This window comes from Capricornis sumatraensis, chromosome 6 (genome assembly GCF_032405125.1).
Source record: "Capricornis sumatraensis isolate serow.1 chromosome 6, serow.2, whole genome shotgun sequence".
Lineage (NCBI taxonomy): Eukaryota > Metazoa > Chordata > Mammalia > Artiodactyla > Bovidae > Capricornis > Capricornis sumatraensis.
In genome coordinates, this window is record NC_091074.1 from 93,656,090 (window position 1) to 93,677,042 (window position 20,953).

General features: G+C 50.6%; 1 protein-coding gene across 1 annotated transcript in view; it reads left to right on the top strand.

Moving 5' to 3' along the window:
- WNK2 (WNK lysine deficient protein kinase 2) overlaps positions 1-20,953 on the top strand; it is a 146,848-nt gene that overhangs the window by 46,302 nt on the left and 79,593 nt on the right. The window contains exons 4-9 of the mRNA XM_068974352.1: positions 1,225-1,382; positions 4,082-4,170; positions 6,355-6,574; positions 14,165-14,447; positions 17,734-17,936; positions 20,563-20,718. Coding sequence (XP_068830453.1) covers positions 1,225-1,382; positions 4,082-4,170; positions 6,355-6,574; positions 14,165-14,447; positions 17,734-17,936; positions 20,563-20,718 — 1,109 coding nt within the window. The remainder of the gene's footprint in view (positions 1-1,224; positions 1,383-4,081; positions 4,171-6,354; positions 6,575-14,164; positions 14,448-17,733; positions 17,937-20,562; positions 20,719-20,953) is intronic.

Sequence of the window (20,953 nt, forward strand, 5' to 3'; positions counted from 1 at the left end):
TCTGATGGAATCTTCGAGACTTCTTCATGCATGTGTGTAACTCAACTTAACATAGATTCTTGTGTTTTCCATTTTTTACCCAAACTGTTAACTTTTTTTTTTTGGTAAATATATAATACATCTTAAGTTGAAATTATGGGTAAAGGGGAAAAAATTAAAATCACCCTTAATCTCCCTGCATGCCAGGTACCCCCAAACCTCATGCTTTTTAACACACTAGTTTGTACTGTTTTACATCTGCTTTTTGAAAAAAAACTGGAATGTTTTGAGAATCTTCCAAGGTCAACAAAGATGGAGAAGTTGAAATTAAAAGCAGTCTTGTTGAAATTGATGGCTCCATTTCTGTGCATTCAGCTTGACAGATGCTCAAGTGGACCTTTTTTTTTTAAAAAAAAAAAAGAGTTTGTGATTTTTAAAGCAAATATTTGTTACAGAAAAATTAAAAACACCAGACTAAAGGAAAAAGCCGTAACGCCATCTTCTAGATGAGTCATTTTTGTCTGTGCTTATGGTTTTATATGGGATGGCCAGCATGCATGTACAATCATATATTTTGCTTATTTTACTCAGCCTATGTGAGTCTATCATGTCCTTACAAATTCAGAGTGAGCTTTGTTTTAAAATCTCTTGTGCTTAGAATGGACGGGCAGTTCTCACCATAACATGTTGCTGGTACCTGCCAGATGATTGGCGCGTGCCCAGCTGTCCCCAGGCAGCCATCTTTAGTGAAGAGGATCACTGTGCTGACTGATGCCCTGCCTGTCTAGGGACATGGGGGCCTTTCTGGGCTTTTACAACCTACGTAGCTCTGTGGTGACCCCAAGTTTTTGTCTGCTCTGGGTTATTTGGGCCTGTAGCCAGGAGGGATATGCTCAGACTTCTGCCTCTTCTAAGAGAGGCACCTCCATCATTTCTGGCACAGACCCTGTCTCCTGGGAAGCAATGGTCTCCCAGCTCTGTGATCAGGGGATGGAGCTGTAAACTGATCCACCCTAGAATTGGGAGGGTATGGGGGGGAGGGGGGTGGCGCGGATTTGGGGAAACTTCTATCAGTAAAGCAGAATCCTGTTTGAATCCTGGATTCTAGAACCAGTGGCGAGGAGCATGGGGGCAGGCCCGTCCTGGCTTGTGGATGGGGAAGGAGGTGTGGGACTCTGATGAGAGGCCCAGGGGGCTCCGAGGCCCAGTGACCACTGACCCTGCATCTTCTGCTTCTGGGTGCAGGTACCCCCGAGTTCATGGCACCAGAGATGTACGAGGAGCACTACGATGAGTCCGTGGACGTGTACGCCTTCGGGATGTGCATGCTGGAGATGGCCACCTCGGAGTACCCCTACTCAGAGTGCCAGAATGCCGCCCAGATCTACAGGAAGGTCACCTGTGTGAGTCCACCGGCCACTGTGATGGGCTGGCTGTGTGTCCCACGCTGAGATCTGTGTGCTTTGTAGAATCCTCACAGGAGCCATGTGAGCAAGGGAAGGAAGCCATTTTACAGATGGAGAATTAGAGGACTAGTAGGGGCTCTCCTAGCTTCTGTGGAGTAGCAGCAGTTGTAACGTGGGCTGTGGGTGGACCCTGGAGCCTTCACCGGGGCCTCAGGCAGCGCGGCGGGGCTGGAGCACCAAAGGGGCCTCTGCAGGAGGCCCAAGCCACCTGTCCATAGAGACCCTCCTCTGTGCCACCTGGAGGCTGCTGGCCCTCCCGCCTTCTAGCATGTCCCTAGACTTTGATCAGGTGGTTTCAGCTCTGAAAACGGCATCCTGTCCTCCCGCTGTGGCTGTCCTGCTGGGTGGGGAGTGCAGCAGGAGCATCCAGCCCAGGGCAGCTGGGGCTGTGCCTTTTCTGGGCCCTGGTACCTCACTGTCCATCTGTACCTGCAGGTACGGGCCCCACAGCCCGAGTGCTGGCTGCCTCTCCCCAACCCCAGCCCCCACCTCCCTGCAGCCTCCTCACTTCTGCAGAAGCATGAGGCGCCATGGCTCTTGGAACCCCAGAGCACCTGCCCTCATCCCGCCCTCTACTTTGAGCCCTCCCCGCAGGTCACAGCTTGTTTCTGTCCTTTGAGTCTTCCTTTTCAGTTATCTATCAGTCATTTTTTTCACTCTAAGCGCCTCCTGTGTGTTGCTGAGGGTGCAAGGTATGAAAAGAGTCCTTGGTTAGTGGTGCTAGTGGGTGTGGGTCAGATACCCGCAGAGGTGTGCAGCTCCCCAGAGGTGCTTACCAGAGAGGTGACCCATCGGCCATGGGCAGGTCCTCCAGGGGGACAGGGACTCAAGGGAGCTTAGGGCTTCATTGCCAGGCCTTGGAGGAGCGCTGGGGCCCAGGGTGCAGGTGGAGCTGCTGCTGACCTTGGTCCTGGTTGCGTGTGTGGATGGGGTGGCGGTCCCTCTGCTGGGCTTGGGGAGACAGGGACTGAGTCTCCTGGGCACATACTCCTTAGCCACCTGGGTTCTTTCAGTAGCACCTCTGCCCCCCGTTTAGGCCCTGGGAAACAGGACACTCGTCAGGGTCCCAAGGCTCCTATGTGGACCCGTGTTGGTTTGAGTAAAGCAAGGCCCTACCTACCCTGCCTCCTTGAGGAAATCTGATGAAAGGTGCATTCCCTGATCCTTAGTGTTTCCTCTGTTTGCCATGACACCCTTGTGCTCTGGGTCCCCTGGGCCCTCATGCCACACCCACACACAGGTCCAGCCGCCAGCATCTGCTCCAGTCCTTGGAGGGTCTTGGTACCCTTTGTTCTCAGCTGCCCCGACTCTGTGCTTCTGAGCCCAGAGATGTGAACCCCTTCAAAACAACACCTTGTTCAGGCACATTCTGCCACAGGCTTCCAGAGATTTAAATGCTGCTTCTGTGCACCTTACCTGTATTTATAGTTTCTCAGACCACTGGTTCCCACCCCTGGTAGGATTGTGGCCTTTCTTTCTGGCATAATTAAATTTCTTTTTCTGTTAGCTTCAGTGGAGTACCACGGGGGTCTCAGGTTCAAGGAGGACCCCTCGCCCACTTTTAAAGCCAAGGGCTGTGTCTGTTACTGCACAAACTCCCCTGCGTGTCAGACACAGCGTGACCCATTGGTTATGGCCAGGTGTCCTAGGCAGGAGTTTGCTGGGTGCTTTGGGGCCTCACCTGCACTCCCAGGGTACACTTTTTCTCTCCCCCATCCCTCTCTGTGGGAAAATGTATGCTTAAAAAAAAAAAAAAAGCCAGGATGAGACCTTTGAAGACAGTCTTTTTGAAGGAGGAAGAACATGATGGTTGAGCCCTCACTATGTTCCAAATCTTCAAAAGCCAGGATCCCCTCCACCCAAACCCCTCCCTGGGCAGATTGCGAATAAGCCCTGCCATCCAGCCCCTGCTTCTCTTGGAATCCCATCTGCTTGTGGGATCAGAACCCTGCTCCCCTCATGCCTCTGGCTGCACACCCCTGGTACCCGCTGGCTTTCTGGTCCGCTTTAGTACTCGGCCACCTCCTGCTCCCGCTGCCTGAAAGTCATCTGATCTGGCCGCCGGCTGTGGACCTTCATGGTGCAGACACTTGTTTGCAACCCCCTCCAGCCACTAGGCCTTGGAAGTCAGCCCTGCCTGTGACCGCAGTGTGGCCAGAGTCTCTGGTGGCCCTTGGCCAGCAACAGAGACCACAGAGTGACGTCTGCATCCTCCGGGGAGGTATGGCAAGAAAGGCCAGCTCTTTAGGGTTCCTTGTCCAGCCTCTGAGACCCTCTGGGCAGCTGGCATGGGAGGTCCTGCCTGGCTGGTGTGTGGCCTTGGGTAGGTGTGCCTTCCCTCACACCCACCTCCTCTGTGCAGCAAGAGTGCAAATGCTCCCTTGTGCGGAGCTGGATTGGGCAGAGCGAGCATCCTGCATGTCTGCTCTGAGTCTCCCCTGAGTCTTTCTCGTCCTCAGACCTTACTACTCCCAGTAACCCTTCAGTGGGGCCTTAGAATGAAATGATGCCCCTGCCCTCCAACCCCAAACAAGCCTCTTGCGCTTCCTGTTTTCTCTTCTACTGGGGTGAGTGTGAGGTGAGCAAGACACAGACCCCAATTCGATGTCAGGTGACTCTGCTCATATCATCTTCAGGGCATCAAGCCAGCCAGCTTTGAGAAAGTGCACGATCCTGAAATCAAGGAGATTATTGGGGAGTGTATCTGCAAAAACAAGGAAGAAAGGTGAGTTCCCAGGTAGTGCTGGATCTGGGCTATTGCTCTGCCTGAAATCACATCCCAAGAGAAGGCAAGAGTTGGGAGACAGGCCACTTCAGGCCACAGATGTACTGGGTCCCAGCAAGCCCACTGGGCAGTTGGAGGGCAGCCCCTGACTGACCTCTGCTGCCTGGAATACGCTCCCTGGCTCTGGGTACTGTCCTAGAGTCCCCATCCCCTTTACTGGCTGCTTCTCGCCCACCCAGCCTGGAGTGTGGGGGCTACTGGGGCCTCATTCTGCCCTTGTTACTTTTTTTCTGTGTTGTCCCTCTCAAGCTTATCCATCCCCCCAGTCTGGAGGACATCCCCATGCCAGGGTTCCCACCGAGCCTCATTCTGCCCACTCTCTCACCTCCAGGCTGCGTCTTTCATGTACCTGTTGTCTGACCCATTTCAAAGTCCCACATTCAAGTCAGAGCCCTCCAGGTGCCCCCAGACCAGCTCCCTCCTCAGATCAAGGCTGTTCCTTCCTCAGCTGGTCAGCCGAGAAGCTGGGTGTGTGTTCCGAGCCTTCCTCCTTCCTTCCTTCTTTCCTCCCCCGTCTCTCTTTCCTCTTTCCCTCCCTCTCCCTCCTCTCTGCTCCTTCCTCCCTCTGTCTCTCCTTTCTTTTCTCCCTCCTTACTCTCTCTCTTCCCCACTCCTTCTTACCTTCCTTCCTTCCCTCCCATCAACGCTCTATGCCTCCTCTTTCCTCCCATCTCCCTCCCCCTGCTTCCTTCTCCCCTGCCCCCTTATCCTGCCCATTCCCCACCTTCCCCATTCCTCCGTGTCTCCCCTTAATACCTCTTCCTCATGGCAACCCACTCCAGTATTCTTGCCTGGAGAATCCTGTGGACAGAGGAGCCTGGTGGGCTGTTGTCTATAGGGTCGCACAGAGTCGAACACGACTGAAGCGACTTAGCATGCATGCATGCATTGGGGAAGGAAATGGCAACCCAGCTTGCCTGGAGAATCCCAGGAACATGGAGCCTGGTGGGCTGCCATCTGTGGTTTGCACAGAGTCGGACATGACTGAAGCGACTTAGCAGCAGCAGCAGTAGCACCCCCTCATATTCCCTCTCTGCCCTTGCACAGCCAGCTCATGCCTTTTCCCCCATGTTACTGTGCCCAACACTGGGCAGCACTGTGATTCTGTCCTTTCTGTCATCTTTCATGTAGGGGCCTGTCCTGATCTCTCAGGCCTGACCTGATCTCCTGAGTCTTCTCTTTTGCCCCCTGCACGTTATGTTTTGTTTCTTAAAGAGAAAATACTAAAAACCTGTGTACTATAGCTCACATCAGAAAAGTACAGAAGCCACCTCCCAGGCCAGGACAGAGCCCCCAGGAGCTGTGCCCTCTGCGCCCCTAGGGGCCCTAACTTCTGGGCTTCCCCAGGGTCTCCACAGGCATTTGTCAGCCTGTGTGAGGGTTGCTCACCCTACTCTCCCCTTTTCATGCATGCAGCCATCCAGGTGGCATGGTTCCACTGCCTGTGGGATGTGTTGCCCTCAGTAGAATCGGTGATGGGCCACTGAAACTCAAAGCCCACAGTGACCACAGACAGGAAGCTGGGAGGAAGCCAGGCCCTGGACGGCACTGGGATCTGTTTGTGCCAGAGATCAGAAACTAGGCAAGCATTAGGGATGTGGATTTGGGCGGCAGAGTGGTTAGCAGGGCAACACGCCACCCCCCGCCCCCAATTCCCATCCTTGGGAAGCTCCAAAATTATCTCTGCTTCTTGGAGGCCAGGGTCCCTCGGGTGGTGAACTGGGGAGGTTGGGACTTGCCTTGTCCTGGTCCAGTTCAGTTTTACCTGGATTCACGGTATCCTATGACAGCTGAGAGCTCCCCAGCATCTCAGCAGGCTTTGTCTGGACAGTGCAGAGCCTGATTTACAAATTCTTTTTGGAATTACCCACATTTCTTAATAGTGGAGATTTTTTTTTTTATAATGACAGGAAAAAAAAGATCTTACATAGTATGTAGTTAGATGTGTTCAAGTAGCAGATTTTTCCTCTTCCCCCGAGAGTTAGGGAATGCAGAGGTATGCTGCCCTCGGGGGCAGAAATGCCCAGTGAGTAGGTCAGAGGACTTTCCAGGGGGAGCTGGGCAGGTACAGGACCCTCTCAGCTAGTGTGCCCGTGCCCTGCCTGACAGCTGCCTCCTTCCCAGGTATGAGATCAAGGACCTGCTCAGCCACGCCTTCTTCGCGGAGGACACAGGTGTGAGGGTGGAGCTGGCCGAGGAGGACCATGGCAGGAAGTCCACCATTGCCCTGCGGCTCTGGGTTGAGGACCCTAAGAAACTGAAGGGCAAGCCCAAGGACAACGGGGCCATAGAGTTCACCTTCGACCTGGAGAGGGAGACGCCAGATGACGTGGCACAGGAAATGGTAATGTGTGCTTGTTCCTCGGCAAATCTGGGTGCGTGCCTTGCAAGTGTGTGGTTTCCAAACATTAGAATGAAGTCAGAAAAGGAGCGTGGTCCCTCAGTGGGTATGCAGTTTTGGGAACAAGGACCCCCAGTTGTTGAGTGCAGCTGTGAAGGAGAACATAGGTCACAATCACAGTGCTGCACGGTAGGATATCACCTTGGAAATGGTGCAGTGAAAGGATTTTGTGGACCAGTGCAGAGATGCCCCTGGGGACTTTCGCGTATTAGGGAGAGCCCTGTTTTGACCAGATTCTTGCTAACTTTGTGCAGATGTAGGCCTTTGAGTTTTGATCTTTATTTCACTTCGTTTCTGAGGGGCATTGTGGTCTGAAGATCCTGGCGAGTGTAGGAGTATAGAGACGCGTCATATCACAGGGGGAAAGAAGAGAAATAAACTAGACACTGATTTTTACTAGACAATCTGAGCAAAAGTGAAAATCTAGTATGCTTATTGCAGTAGAGTGAGTACTTGGCTGCACCTGTCATAACCACAGAAGTGCATGTCCTTTTTTTTCTCTTTAAAAAAGTAACGTGTCATTGAAAATAGCACATCTTTCAGAAATGCAGTAAGTCACAAAGGTATGGCTGATGTTTTCTTTACAAGTGGATTCCCTCAACCCCAGTAGGGTCTTTTTTTTAATCAATAAAATATATTAAAAAAAATTGAAGTATAGCTGATTTACAATGTTCAGGTGTACAGCAAAGTGATTCAATTATATATGTTTATGTATTTTTATGTATATGTGTATGTATATTCTTTTTTAGATTCTTTTTTAATGTAGGTTTTTACAACATATTGAATATACTTTTCTGTGCTGTATAGTAGGTCCTGTTATTTATCTGTTTTGTGTACAGTAGTGTGTATCTGTTAATCCCAAACTCCTAATTTATCCTTCCCCTCTATTACTCTTTGGTGACTGTAAATTTGTTTTCTGTGTCTGTGAGTCTATTTCTGTTTTGTGAATAAGTTCATTTGCATCATTTTTTAAGATTCCACATATTAGTGATATTATATGATATTTATATCTGTCTTTACTTCACTTAGTATGATAATCTCTCAGTCCATCCATGTTGCTGCAATTGACATCATTCTTTTTTATGACTGAGTAATATTCCCTGGTAGCCCGGTAAAGAATCTGCCTGTAGTGCAGGAGACCCTGGTTTGATTCCTGGGTCGGGATGATCCACTGGAGAAGGGAAAGGCTACCCACTCCAGTCTTCTGGCTCGGAGAATTCCATTGACTGTATAGTCCGTGGTGTCGCAAAGAGCTGGGCACGACTGAGTGACTTTCACCTTCACTTTCAATATTCCTTTTATTTAAGTAATGTTCCTTTATGTATACAGTATCACATCTTCTTTGTCCATTCATCTGTCCATGGACATTTAGGTTGTTTCCATGTCTTGGCTATTGTAAATAGAACACTGGGGTACACATATTTTTTCCAAAATAGAGTTTTTGTCTTTTCCAGTTATATACCTAGGAGTGGGGTTGCTGGATCATATTGTAACTCTATTTCTTAAGCAACCTCAATACTGTTCTCTGAACTGGCTGTATCAATTTACATCCCCCCCAGCAGTGTAGGAGGGTTCCCTTTTCTCCACATCCTTGCCAACATTTATTATTTGTAGACTTTTGAAGATGACCATTCTGACAAGTGTGAGGGGATATCTCATTGTAGTTTTGATTTGCCCTTCTTGAATAATTAGCAGTGTTGAGCATCTTTTCCTGTACCTGTTGTCCATCTGTATGTCTTCTTTGGACAGGTATCTAGTTAGGTCTTCTCCCCATTTTTTTGATATATATATATCGGTTCAGTTCAGTCATTCAGTTGTGTCTGACTCTTTGCGACTCCATGGACTGCAGCATGCCAGGCTTCTCTGTCTATCACCAACTCTCGGAGTTCACTCAAATTCACATCCATCGAGTTGGTGATGCCATCTAACCATCTCATCCTCTGTCGTCCCCCTCTCCTCCCTCCTTCAGTCTTTCCCAGCATCAGGGTCTTTTCCAGTGAGTCAGTTCTTTGCATCAGGTGGCAAAAGTATTGAAGTTTCAGCTTCAGCACCGCTCCTTCCAGTGAAAATTTGGCTATACACACACACACACACACACACACACACACACATACACATAGAGAGAGAGAGAGAGGGAAGCTATATGAACTGTTCACATATTTTGGAAGTTAATCCATTTTCAATTGCATCATTTGCAAATGTTTTACTTCATTCTGTAGGGGTTTTTTTTTGTTTTGTTTATAGTTTCCTTTGCTATGCAAAGACTTTTAAACTTAATTAGGTCCTGTTTATTTTTGCCTTTGTTTTCATTACTGTAGAAGACAGATCCAAAAAAATATTACTGTAATTTTTGTCAAAGAGTGTTCTGCCTGTATTTTCCTCTAATTTTATAGTATCTAGTCTTACACTGAGGTCTTCAGTCCATTTTGAGTTTATTTTTGTATGTGATGTTAGAGGATGTTCTAATTTCATCCTTTTACATGTAGCTGTCCAGTTTTCCCAGTACCACATATTGTCTTTTCTCCAATGTATATGCCTGCCTGTTTAGGGGGTAGATTAATTGACCATGAGTGTATGGGTTTATTTGGGAGCTTTCTGTCCTATTCCATGGGTCTATATTTCTGGTTTCATGCCGGTACCATACTATTTTGATAATGGTAGCTTTGTAGTATAGTCACAAGTCAGGGAGCATGATTCCTCTAACTCTGTTCTTCTTTCTCAAGATTATTTTGGCTATTTGGGGTCTTCTGTGGTTCCATACAAATTGTAAAATTATTTTGTTCTAGTTCTAGTTTGTTTTGTTCTGTTTTGTTCAGAGTTAATAAGGCCACTGGTAATTTGGTAGGGAAGGACCCTGGTATGGCCCTGGAAGGTGGGCTACAAGAGGTGGAGGGGAGACTGCCTGCACAGGCTCTTGTGGGCAGCATATCTTTGGGTCCAGCCTGTGCTGACCACTGTGCCATGGAACTCTGGTCAGATGAGGAAGCTGAGGCTGGCCATGCCATGTAAGGTGTGGGAGTCATAAACCAAGGGGACCTCAGGGGACTGGGCACATGTCAGGTGCGGGGTCCATGGAGCTTGGTTTAGGTGGTTGCAGCAGGTTGGTGCATGACAGGAGTGGGAGGTGCATGGCCACCCAGGACCCTGCCCTGCACTTGACAGCAGCCTGTGCCTTTGCTGGCATGTGTGGCAGGTATGATGTCCTGCTGATGGCATGGTGCCCATGTCAGGACTCCTTCCCAGCTGCTGGTCACATTCCTGGACTTAGAAACAGACACCTCTGCTATAATCGGATTTAATAGAATTATTTAGCTCTGTGGCTTTCCAGAGTATCTTTCTATGACCTTGCATAGTGCTGTTGAATTGCTGCATATTTGCTGAGCGTTGCATTAAGTTAATTACCAGCTTATCTATTTTAGTATACTAGTTTGTATCTGTTAATCCCTAGACCTAATTTGCCCCTCCCCCTCCCTTTCTCCTTTGGTGACCATAGTTTGTTTTTCATGTCTGTGAGTCTATTCTTTTATATATATATCAATAGATTACTTATATTTTAGATTCCACATTAAAAAAGTTTAAAAAAAAAAAAAAAGAGTTACCTGCCCATTAGTCCTATGAATTCAGGACCTTTCTTTTCCCCATACTGTGACATTAGTCCCTCCAAGTTTTCTGCTGAAGTTTAAAGCATAGACATAAGTAGCAGCCAAGGTTGTGTGTAGGCTGGTATCTTGTGAGCTGAGATTCATGAGGGTGAGTTGCATTTGACGAGCATCCTGGAGGGACCGTGGAGATTGGGAGTACCTGTCCTGCAGCTCTAGCTGTCCCAGTGTTAAGAGGAGGGGAGGCAGGCCGAGGGCTGGGACAGCCCTGCTTGGAGATGAGGTAGGACCCTGGATGGCCTTGAGGGATTGTGTCTGTCAACGTGCAGGCACCTCGGAAAGCACAGGTGATGAACAGTGTTCTCATTCCCCCGTGAACACTACATAGCAGTGGTCTGAGAATGGCAGGGGACACAGGTTCACGTGGTGGCATGTCCTGGAGGCACCTGGGACCCAGACAGCTGGAGCCATCTGTGTCTCAGCTACGCCAGGTACGTCCTGCAGCTCTGGCTTCATTCTTGGTTTGTTCCAGACACTCTTCAATTATAGGACGGCGGTGCCCAAACGTGGCCTGGGCCCCTTCCCAGGACCTGCCTACCTTCCTGAGAGGACTCATCCCTCCTATGGCTTAACACAGAGAATGCCCATGGCCCCCAGGCCCTTGGATCCATGCCTGTGCCTATAGCCACGGCCCTGTCTTCACCAAGTCTCTAGCACCTGCCTGGACTCATGGGCAGAAGGTGTCTCTGAGAGTTCACAGCACAGGCCTTGGGCCCAGCTTCTCCCCCTTTCCTCTCCTGTGTTTCCTTTAAAAGCACTTTTTCATGGGCACACCCTCCATGCTGTATGGCAGCTGTGCAAAGGACGGCACATCATTGTGTTCAGTTAAGGAATAATAAAAACCAACACATGCCCAGCACTCTGTTAAGAAACAGAATGAACCCAGAACCCTGGGTGCCTGCGATGAGCAGAACGTGGCCGCATTTGCACAGTGGGGTCTTCCTCCCATGTGAATGCCCCGGTTGTTACTGGTTGCAACTCCTGTCTCCTGGCTGGGTCTTGTAGGTCAGTGCTAGTGCTGCAGCCCGTGGTGACGGTCTAACTCCCCTTCTTTCCCTTTCCCTCCCCTCCCCTCCCCACACATCTGTAAACACCAGACCCAAAACTGGGGTCTGAGGCTCTTCTCCCTGGGGTCCTGATGATAGGTACCTGAGCCTTTCATGGGCTGTCCCTGGAGACAGCCTGAGCTGGGGAGACTTCCAGAGCTCACAGCCTCCTGGCAGCTCTTCTGGGTGGTCACTTGCTGATAGCTTTAACCCAACACAGTTTTAGGACCTGGTCCCCGTTCTGGGCTGCCCTGTTGTTAACGCCTAAGATTAGCGAGCGTTAAGTTTTGAAGATGATGAGGCTGCTTTCCTGAGGCTGCTGGGGGTGGGAGGAGGCCGATGGGATAGCTTTCTCTTCTCCCTCTACCGTCAACTTGCAGCAGGTCCTGTGGGGAGCAGGGGAGGCGGGGGCCACTGGGGGTGGGTAGAGGATGCAGTGAGGTGACCCACGTGGATGTGGATCAGAACAAAGATGGCCCCATGGCCGAGAGAAGGGTGAGTTCTTTAGGGACCTGGGCTGGCTTTGATCTGGAAATGACCCCTTGTGTAGACCCCCCAAGGGTGGGAAGGGAGGGGGCTTGGAGCCTAGCCCAGGGTTCTTGTGATCAGTGGTACCAGCCCTTCCACCTTCACAGCTTCCAGATAACAGGATGTCCCGGTGTGGCCACATTCTCTCCTGATTGGGAAAAAATAGAAGGAACACTTTGGAGAGGATCACTGGGTGGTGACTGTGAAAATGGAGACGTAAGGAAAAATGGGTCATGGGCAGAAAATAGAAATGGCAGGCAGGTGCGTCTGTGGGATGCCTTCTTTTCAGCGGCCTCTGGTCAGGTCGGCCACGTGGGTAGCACTGAGAGTGGGCGCGGAACCTGCTTGGCCTCTTCAGCGAGTCCTAGCCGTGGGCACAGCGCAGCTTGCACCTCTGCCGTCCTGGGCTGAGCCTGGTGGGAGCCTCAGGGTGGACGTCTGCACAGTTCATTCTGTCCAGTGGAGTTGTCTTCTGACAGGAGTCTTTTGAAGTAATCACAAACTTAGAGGGAAGTTGCAAATGCGGGACAGGTCCGTTCAAGATGACTTTAGTTAGTGTTCGTCACTCAGTTGTGCCGACCTTTTGTGACCCCATGGACTGCAGCCCATCAGACCCCTCTGTCCGTGAGATACTGGAGTGGGTTGCCATTTCCTTCTCCAGGGGATCTTCCCAATCCAGGGATCGAACCCAGGTCTCCTGCACTGCAGGCAGATTCTTTACCGACTGAGCACCCTGAATATATCCGTGTCTGTTTCCCACAGATGGGGACTTCGCTTACAGCTGCCTCAGCTATCAGAATCCTGAGAGCAGCCCTGCCCCACCAAGGGTCTGGAGCCTTCCAGTGATGCCTTCATGGCAAGAGTGGCTTCATGGGAGAAAGTGATCCACAGGAGGGAAGGAAATAAAGGGAGAAACAGAGAGTCAGACTGAGAGAGAGAGAGGCAGAGGCAGAGAGACAGATGGAGAAAGGGAAGGACGGAGACAGAGAGGCACAGAGAGAGGCCGAGGGGGCTGAGAGGCAGAGAGACAAGCTGCATGTATGTGGCAGTCCTCTGTGTAGCCTCATATTGGCAGCAAACCAAGGACTTCTGCCACCGCAGATCAGTTCCGTTTCTCCTGTGTGCGTTTGTGGACATGTCCTTCAAACCGTTGTGGTATCACTTTATTTTAGTGCTCAGAGTGCCCCGGATTCAGCCAGTAGGAGGCCTTGGATGCTGGCTTCCGTGTTGTCCTGCTGTCTGTCATCTTCCCAGCGTGTCCTCGATCTCAGGCACAGTGAGATGTCCAACTCCCCCGCCCTTTCCCCACAAGCCTGAACCTGCCGTCTCGTGGGGAGTCCTGCACGTCACGGCAGCCAGGCTCCACTTGTTGGCTGTCATTGCCCCAGGCCCACTCAGTGGGTGGTTCAGAAGCACGCACTACGCCGTGTATTATATGTGCTCACATCTACATCTGGCGTATTTGTGTCTTGTGCTTTGAAAACTGTGAGTTCGCACCAATCCCCATCCAGCCCCATAAGGCCTGTTCTATTGTTTTCTCTCTTTTCACGTGGGGAATCCCACAGTGATGGTGAGGAGCCTGGCTTCTGCTGTTTCGTGGTTTTGCCATAGGTATTCTCAGAGGGCACCGTGATGTTTCCTAGAGACTGTTGACTCCTTTACAGATGCTCTCAAATGCTCTGTTGGGTGAATTGGGTTCAGAGTTTGGCTAGGCATGGGTACATACCTTCTTGGTCTCTTGTTACTAAATGTACCTCTTTTCTCCAGCCTCTGTGATTTCTCAGAGAGTGCCCAGGACGACACTGAGGACAGTGTTGGCTGAGGCTCCTTGTACCTGTCCCTGAGCACACAGATGCAGCCAGGACCTCCTTCCTGCCCTTGGCCAGCCTGGGGGAGGGGCTCCGGGAAAGCCCTGGGGCCCAGCCAGTGGGAGTCTGCCCTGTGTTCTGGCCCTTCAGAGGCAGATTGGGATCTCTCTTCCCCTCACACACCTGGCCCATGGTTACGAGCATCGGCTGTGTTGCCACAGACCCAGGAGCTGGATTCTTGTAGGTTTAGATGGTCAGTCTCCCCGTGGATCTACAGTTGGTGGTGGGAGGATGTTTACTTCCGGGATGATGAGAGTGTCCGTGACAGGGATGAGCTTGGTAAACTTGGTTATGAGGGTGAGGGACCCTAGGAGGGGACTTAGGGCAGAGACTCCCCAGGCAGGAGGTAGCAGTGCAGATGGCAGGGTCCCCTGGAAGTGGGGTGTGCAGCTGGAGCTGGTCCTGGTAATGATATGGCGATTTCCTTTGCAGATTGAGTCAGGATTTTTCCATGAGAGTGACGTGAAGATTGTGGCCAAGTCCATCCGTGACCGTGTGGCACTGATCCAGTGGCGGCGAAAGAGGATCTGGCCAGCGCTGCAGCCCCAGGAGCAGCGGGAGCTCGGCAGCCCTGACAAGGCCAGGGGCCCACCCACGCCCCTGCAGGTCCAGGTGACCTACCACTCGCAGGCTGGGCTGCCAGAGTCCGAGGAGCCCGAGGCCGACCAGCACCTCCTCACCCCTGCGCTGCCGGCCAGCGCCACCTCCCTGGCCTGTGAGTGCGGCCTCTCCAGGCGCCCCCTCCCCCTGCACCACCCCTCCCTCTAACCCACCTGTGGGTATGAATGATTGGTGTGGGCAAGCATTTCTCCAGGGAGGGATTCTCCTGGGAGGCATCCCCATGTGGCAAAGAGATCTAAGACCAGAGGCTCCCTGAAGTCTGGCTTCCCAGGGCAGACGCAGAACTAAGCCAGCGGAGCTGGAGCTGACTCAGTTCAGCTACTTATCCCCTCTGGAGGCTCTCAGCCCAGCCTCACAGGGCACCTGAGGGCTGTACCTCCACCCTGGATTCACTGACCAGTGGAGGCATCTGAGCTGCACGCTGTGGTTCTGAGGCTGCCAGTGGCTGCAGCCTCCAGTCTTGCTGTGGTCTTGGTTGTGAGTTTTACTGCTTGGATTATCCATCCCCAAGGTTACCTCCCTTCTGGTACTGTACTTGTGACCTTTAGTATGTTTCCCAGGGAATGTCACCGATGGATTGGTGAGAATTACTTTGTACCTGGCTTCATCTCAAACCACTGGAAGGGAGAATCCAGTGTCTTCTTTAAGTCTGAGTAGAAATTCTGCCTTTACCCTCAGTATCTTCAAAATTCAGCTGTGAGCCACGGATGGAGGATGTAGTCTTTTCTGTCTGTTCTGTGAATAAGCGTGGAGAGCTGAGCTGCCCTCCCAGGCCACTATTTTAGGTGTTTTTGTGTGGAAAGACCAAAATAGTCTGTTTATTTAATAGTTACATCCTTTCTTTATCAGTGGAATAGCTAAACGGTCTTCTAAAGTAGGCTGTTTAAATTCAAACCAGCAGCTGGCCATCACTTTAAGACAAGTTGCCAACTGTTTACTTGTCTCCTACCTGCTCAAGTTTGCTTTGGAGAATAGAATCATTACATCATTACTACATTTTCGGATAAACCAAAAAATTAATTCACAGGTATAAACTTTTTGTAGGGAAAAGCTTTCCACACCTGGCATACCGCTACATACTTTGAGAACATAATTTTTGGTTGAACAATTTTTAGGACAGGAATTAAGAAATCTCCTTTTGTTGAACTTTGCAGAGATACAGTCTGGGACCTAGAATAGGCTGTGCTATGGTAAGATGTCATGGTACAGGCTTGACCTGCTGCATAGACGTGAATCGCCAGATGTGTTTAGAGTGGACGTTGTGTCTGCACACGGATCCGCTTCCTGACTAAGAATGAGGAGTGTGCTTCACGTCATGGCCGTAGTTCTCAAAAACATTTTTACCTGTTTATTGTATTGGGTTGGCCTAAAGGTTTGCTTGGGTTTTTCCAGGACATCGTACAGAAAAGCCCAAACGAAGTTTATGGCCAACTTAATCATTTTCTTTAAAGTAGATAATGTAGTCACATTGTATACAATTTAGAAAATCCAAGAGGATATACAGCAAAAGCCAGTTAATTTTCTTCCCTGGAGGTCGCTGATGTTAAATGTCTTTTAACTTTCACTTCCAGAGATTACACCTTCCAGACATCATCTGGACACATACCGTGCACACAGGCCCCGTGTCTCCCTGTAATCCACAGTCCAGCGTCCTGCGCATGCTCTTCTGCACCTTGCTGTGGGTCAGAGCAGAACCTTGCTGTGGGTCAGAGCGGAAAGCCTGTGCTCAGCCATCCCTCTGGCCGCAGTGCCTGTAGCTGGCTGGACCACGCTGGCTTCATAAAGATGAACTAGTGGGGACACCAAGCAGCACACACATCACTAGAGGACTGGTCTTCGGTAACAAGATGGGCACACAGACTTTCATATATCAGCAGGTGCAGCGAGTATCAGATAACTTCCCACTATGCGTTCTGTAAGCTACCCACCACAGTCCAGACCAAGCTCGAGCCAGCGTCAGTGACTGTGAGAACACAAGTTTTCAATAGCTTAGAAATGATTTTTTTAAAGTAATTTTTATTATACAAATAAACACATTCACTTATATGGTTAAACTGTCACGTATATGGTTAAAATCACCCTGCTTGAGATTGGTCTCGCTCACTCTCGTGCACTCTCTCTGTCTCATCTTTCTTTCGTGTACCCACACTCTCCATTTCTCATGTGCACACACCTGGCCTGTTTCTGTCTGTCTCTCTCTCTCTCTCTCTAAGTAACAATGACTACTGGCCACCTCATCAGAAATCAGAGCCACGTGTTTCACTGGTTTTTCACAGTCAAACCTCACCATTCATAAGTCTTCTGGGTCAAAATAAGTTCTGCTCAGCTCTTGGGAAAAATTATTTTGTTGCAAGCCAACTAGAGTTCTCTTGTACTTTATTTAAAGTGAAAATTGAAAGTTTAAATCCACACCAAAAGGTGTCCTGTAAAATTAGCTTGGTGTTCATGGATGGCAAATCCTAATGTTTATGTAGCTTTTGGAATATGGAGGCAGTAAAACAAAAACGCCACTTCACACAGGTTTCTGCTCTTCATTCTTGGCTGGCACGCCCATACAGGTGCCCTCTCCTCCCAGGTGTGTCTTGGTGAGACCAGCCTGTGGGCCGTGACGGTCCTGTCTGTGCCACCTGTACAGGCAGCTCGTCCACCCAGGCTGGGTTTGACAGGCCAGTCTGGGCTTACCTTGGGTGAGGCTGGCCTCTTGGGAGGCTGTCTTGAGGCTGCAGAGCCTTTGGGTCCTCCTCTCATGGCCTCCCTGTGGGGCAGAGGCCTTGTCAGCCCCGTTTTCCAGCCGCTTTAGACCTGAGCCTGTGAACTGAGAGGTTAGATTTGGACCTAAGTCTTCCTAATTTAGGCTATTTGCTGTGGTGAATGGAGGTGGTCAGGGCCCACTCCCACTATAAAACACAGCTGGTAATTTCCTCCACATGACTGCAGCTTTTCCTAACTTGGACATTCGATCTTCTACCTTTGAAGAGCTGAAAGCGCCCACTTTCAGGGCCAGGGCAAGTGGCAGGTGAGGTCCCTATCTGTAAGCTGGTGGAGGTGGCCGTCCTGCCTACAGAGGATGGTGTGAGTTGCCCACCTGGGATCCGTGGTAGTCCATGGTGAGGACCAACAGGTGTCAGGCAGTGGTGGGTACGGGCTCCCAGGGCCATTTCTGGGTGGTGCAGTTATAGCCTCTGTATAGGTGATTGTTTAAAATGATGCACATTTATTATGTTTGTGATCTGGAAATGCAATCAAGTCTTGTTTTACAGAAGAAAACATACAGACAAGCTGTCCCACGTTTGCATTCCCTGGGACTTGTGCAACGTGTTGTGGGGGTGATGTTTGGAGGTGCCTGCTTTGAGCCATGCTTTTTTTTCCTCCCTCCCCAGCGGACAGCACGTTCGACAGTGGCCAGGGCTCCACGGTGTATTCAGACTCGCAGAGTAGCCAACAGAGTGTTGTGCTGGGGTCACTGGCAGATGGAGCGCCACCCCCCTCCCAGTGTGTGTGCAGCCCCCCTGTGAGCGTGAGTGATGGGCCTGTCCTGCCACATAGCCTGCCCTCCCTGGGGGCCTACCAGCAGCCTGCCACGGTGAGTCAGCCCAACCCTTCTGGCCAGTGTTCCGGTCCACATGGCCTAGAGTCTGTGATGGTTCATTCAGTCTGTGCTGGCCTGTTGTCAGTTCAGAACCATGCAAAAGTGGGCCTGCAGGAGGTCCATCCTTGCTGGTAACTGCAGGGCTGCAGGCTGGAGCAGCCTGTGATGTACCTTCAAAGACCTGCTTGATGAGAAAGTCCTGAAAACAGAGCCCAGTGACATCCGTACATACAAAGCTGTGACAAAGCTGGTGAGGTCCTGCCCTATATGCTGGGCCTGAAAAGTAACTTCTGACTGTTGCAAAGGTGATGGGAAAGCATCATTTATAGCACTGAAATCTTTGATTTTGTGTTAGTTTCCAGCTTCACTGAGAAAGTGTTAAGTACCTCCCGGCATTTCTCCTCTGCTTATTATACAGCCGTTAAAAGTTAGAGGTATGCAAACAACCAAATCATAGGAAATGTTTTTAGTGATATTTCAGAAGTGGGATTGAAAGGGCCTCATGCTTATGCCTGTGGAAAAATTTGTAAGATATGGAAAACCTAAGGCTGTTAGATGAGATGGAAATTGCTAGATGAGGGAGTCACATTTCATTTATTGTTTTGATTTTTTCTAATGCCAGAGAAAGCAGAACAATTGCTTATCTCCCAGGCCCCAGTCAGTCAGTCCCAGATTCTGTTGCCCTTGAGCTGGGCTGCGGAGAGGGGTCCACAGGGAGATTTAGATGCTCCTCGGACACGACTGAGCAACTTCACTTTCACTTTTCACTTTATGCATTGGAGAAGGAAATGGCAACCCACTCCAGTATTCTTGCCTGGAGAATCCCAGGGATGGGGGACCCTGGTGGGCTGCCTTCTCTGGGGTCGCACAGAGTTGGACACGACTGAAGTGACTTAGCAGCAGCAGCAGCAGCAGGCCCAGGAACCTCTGCCCGAGGAGCCTCTCCTGCCTGGTCCTCTGTTACCACGGCGCCCAGACGTGCTCTCACTTCCTCGCTTTCGCGTGTCCTTTCGATCATGTGCTCTCACACTGTGGCTGCCTTTTGGGGCCCCCTGAGTGCCAGGTGCCAGCCTTTCCAGCCACCTCTGTCTCTTTTCCCTTCCCTCCTGTCTGCTCAGGCTCAGAAAAGTCCCCTTGGAAGAACAGCTGAAGCGTTTGCCTCTGCTAACTGGAGCCCAGGATTCATTTGCAATTTGCATTTTGCAGTTTAACTCGTTTTACAAAATTAAGTAAAATATGATTTTACAGCAAGAAGAGTTCACTGCTCAGAGCAGTGGTTCTTGGCTTTAGGTTACCCGTGCCGGGGCTGAGCCAGACCCGTCCACAGGCCCTCATCCCCTCTAGGGCAGGTCACACAGTGTGTTCTCTACCCAGGTCTCTGCAGTGCTGTGAATTTCCTAGGTTTGGCTCACAGGCCAGGATGCCTGAGCATAGGGAAGTCGGGGGCCAGGCCAGGAAGCACCTGACATTGTCTGGGGTGCTTTCTCCCATCTCTTGCCGATTTATGCAGAAACACCTTGGACAGAAGGGGTCCCCAGGGTGCACCGAGGGTTCCTGGGGAGTGTTGCCATGGTAATGTGCCCCTAGGACTCAGGGAAGGAAGGGCATAGCTGGTGGAGTCAGGAATACAAGCTGCTTCTCTGAGGCTTCCGGGCTGCCTGAGCGCCTGACTCCCACTGGGCCGGGGATTGCGGCTCTGGGAACATGTGCCGCAGGTGACTCATTCTGCCCTGTGGCTTCAAGTTAATGCAAAGGAGAGATTCCATCCTACCCCACGCTGCTTTTCATACAGCATTTACTGTGAAAGATGAAGTGAGTGATAATGGTTTTGGAAATGATGGTCACCTGTTTCATCTAGAAAACCTCAAGTGAGAGAAGCTTCTGATGTCAGTGTGTTCTCAGCTTCAGAAGTCATCTCGGTGTTTTTTTCCATAGCTCTCACCTGCTCGCACCCCCAGTATTTTGAAGTAAATCCTAGACAGAAAGATATTTTGCCCCCGAGATATTTCCGTCTATATCTCTGCAGGATCAAGACTCTGCAAACAAAACGCAGTACCATTATTGTACCTAAAAAGGAACAAGTTAGCTGCATCAAGCATCCAGTGCTCATATTTCTGACTCTTTCCCATTCCGTGTCTATGCTTTGCCTGGTGCTGAAGGCTCACATCTGTGGCCTCGTTTCTCTCCTGATGGCGAGTCATGGGAGACTCACAGCTCTGCAGAGCACCCTTCTCTCAGGCTCTGTCCCGGTTTTTATCCTCACGTTTCCATATTCTGTTTGTGAATATGTCTGCATGTACACCTTTTATTCAGCTCTATAAATGAGAGATGTGTGCATTTTTATCTTTCTCTCAATTAATGCCATCACAAGCATTTTCCAAGGTTCCACAAATCTCTTGGTTGCATGATACTCTGTGGAATTGAAATTCTAGCACATTCCCTGATTGGGAGGTTTGGGGGCCGTCACATCTTGCTTCTGATGAATCCTGTTCCTAGGAAAGTGTCCCTGGCAGGATGGCAGACGTAGGGAATGAGAGGTGGGTCCCTGAAGATGGTGAGTGTGTGCTTGGTGGTGGGCTTTATGGCAGCTGCTAAGCGTGGCTCTGTGTGCTCTCTGCAGCCTGGCCTGTCAGCGGGCTCTGTCCCACCCACCGCCCGCCCTCCGCTCCCACAGCAGCCTTTCCCAGAGCCAGCCATGAGCTTTGCCCCTGTACTACCACCGCCCAGTGCCCCTGTGCCGACAGGCCCAGGCCAACCCACAGCCCCTGCCCACCAGGTGAGTGCTGGCTGCCCTCCTTATGGGTGCCATGGGTATCTTGGTCTCCCCAGGCCCTGCCTGTCCATCTTGGGTGGCCTGAGCCCAGGACCTGCGAACCTCCTGGCAGGTCCAGGCCCCCTGTGCTCCTTCTCTGCAGTTCCCCAGGGTCTGGGGTATAGACAGAAGTGGGGATGGGTCTCTCGTGTCTGTGGAGCTCAGGGTTACACAGCATTTGGAAGGGCCCCCATTGCAC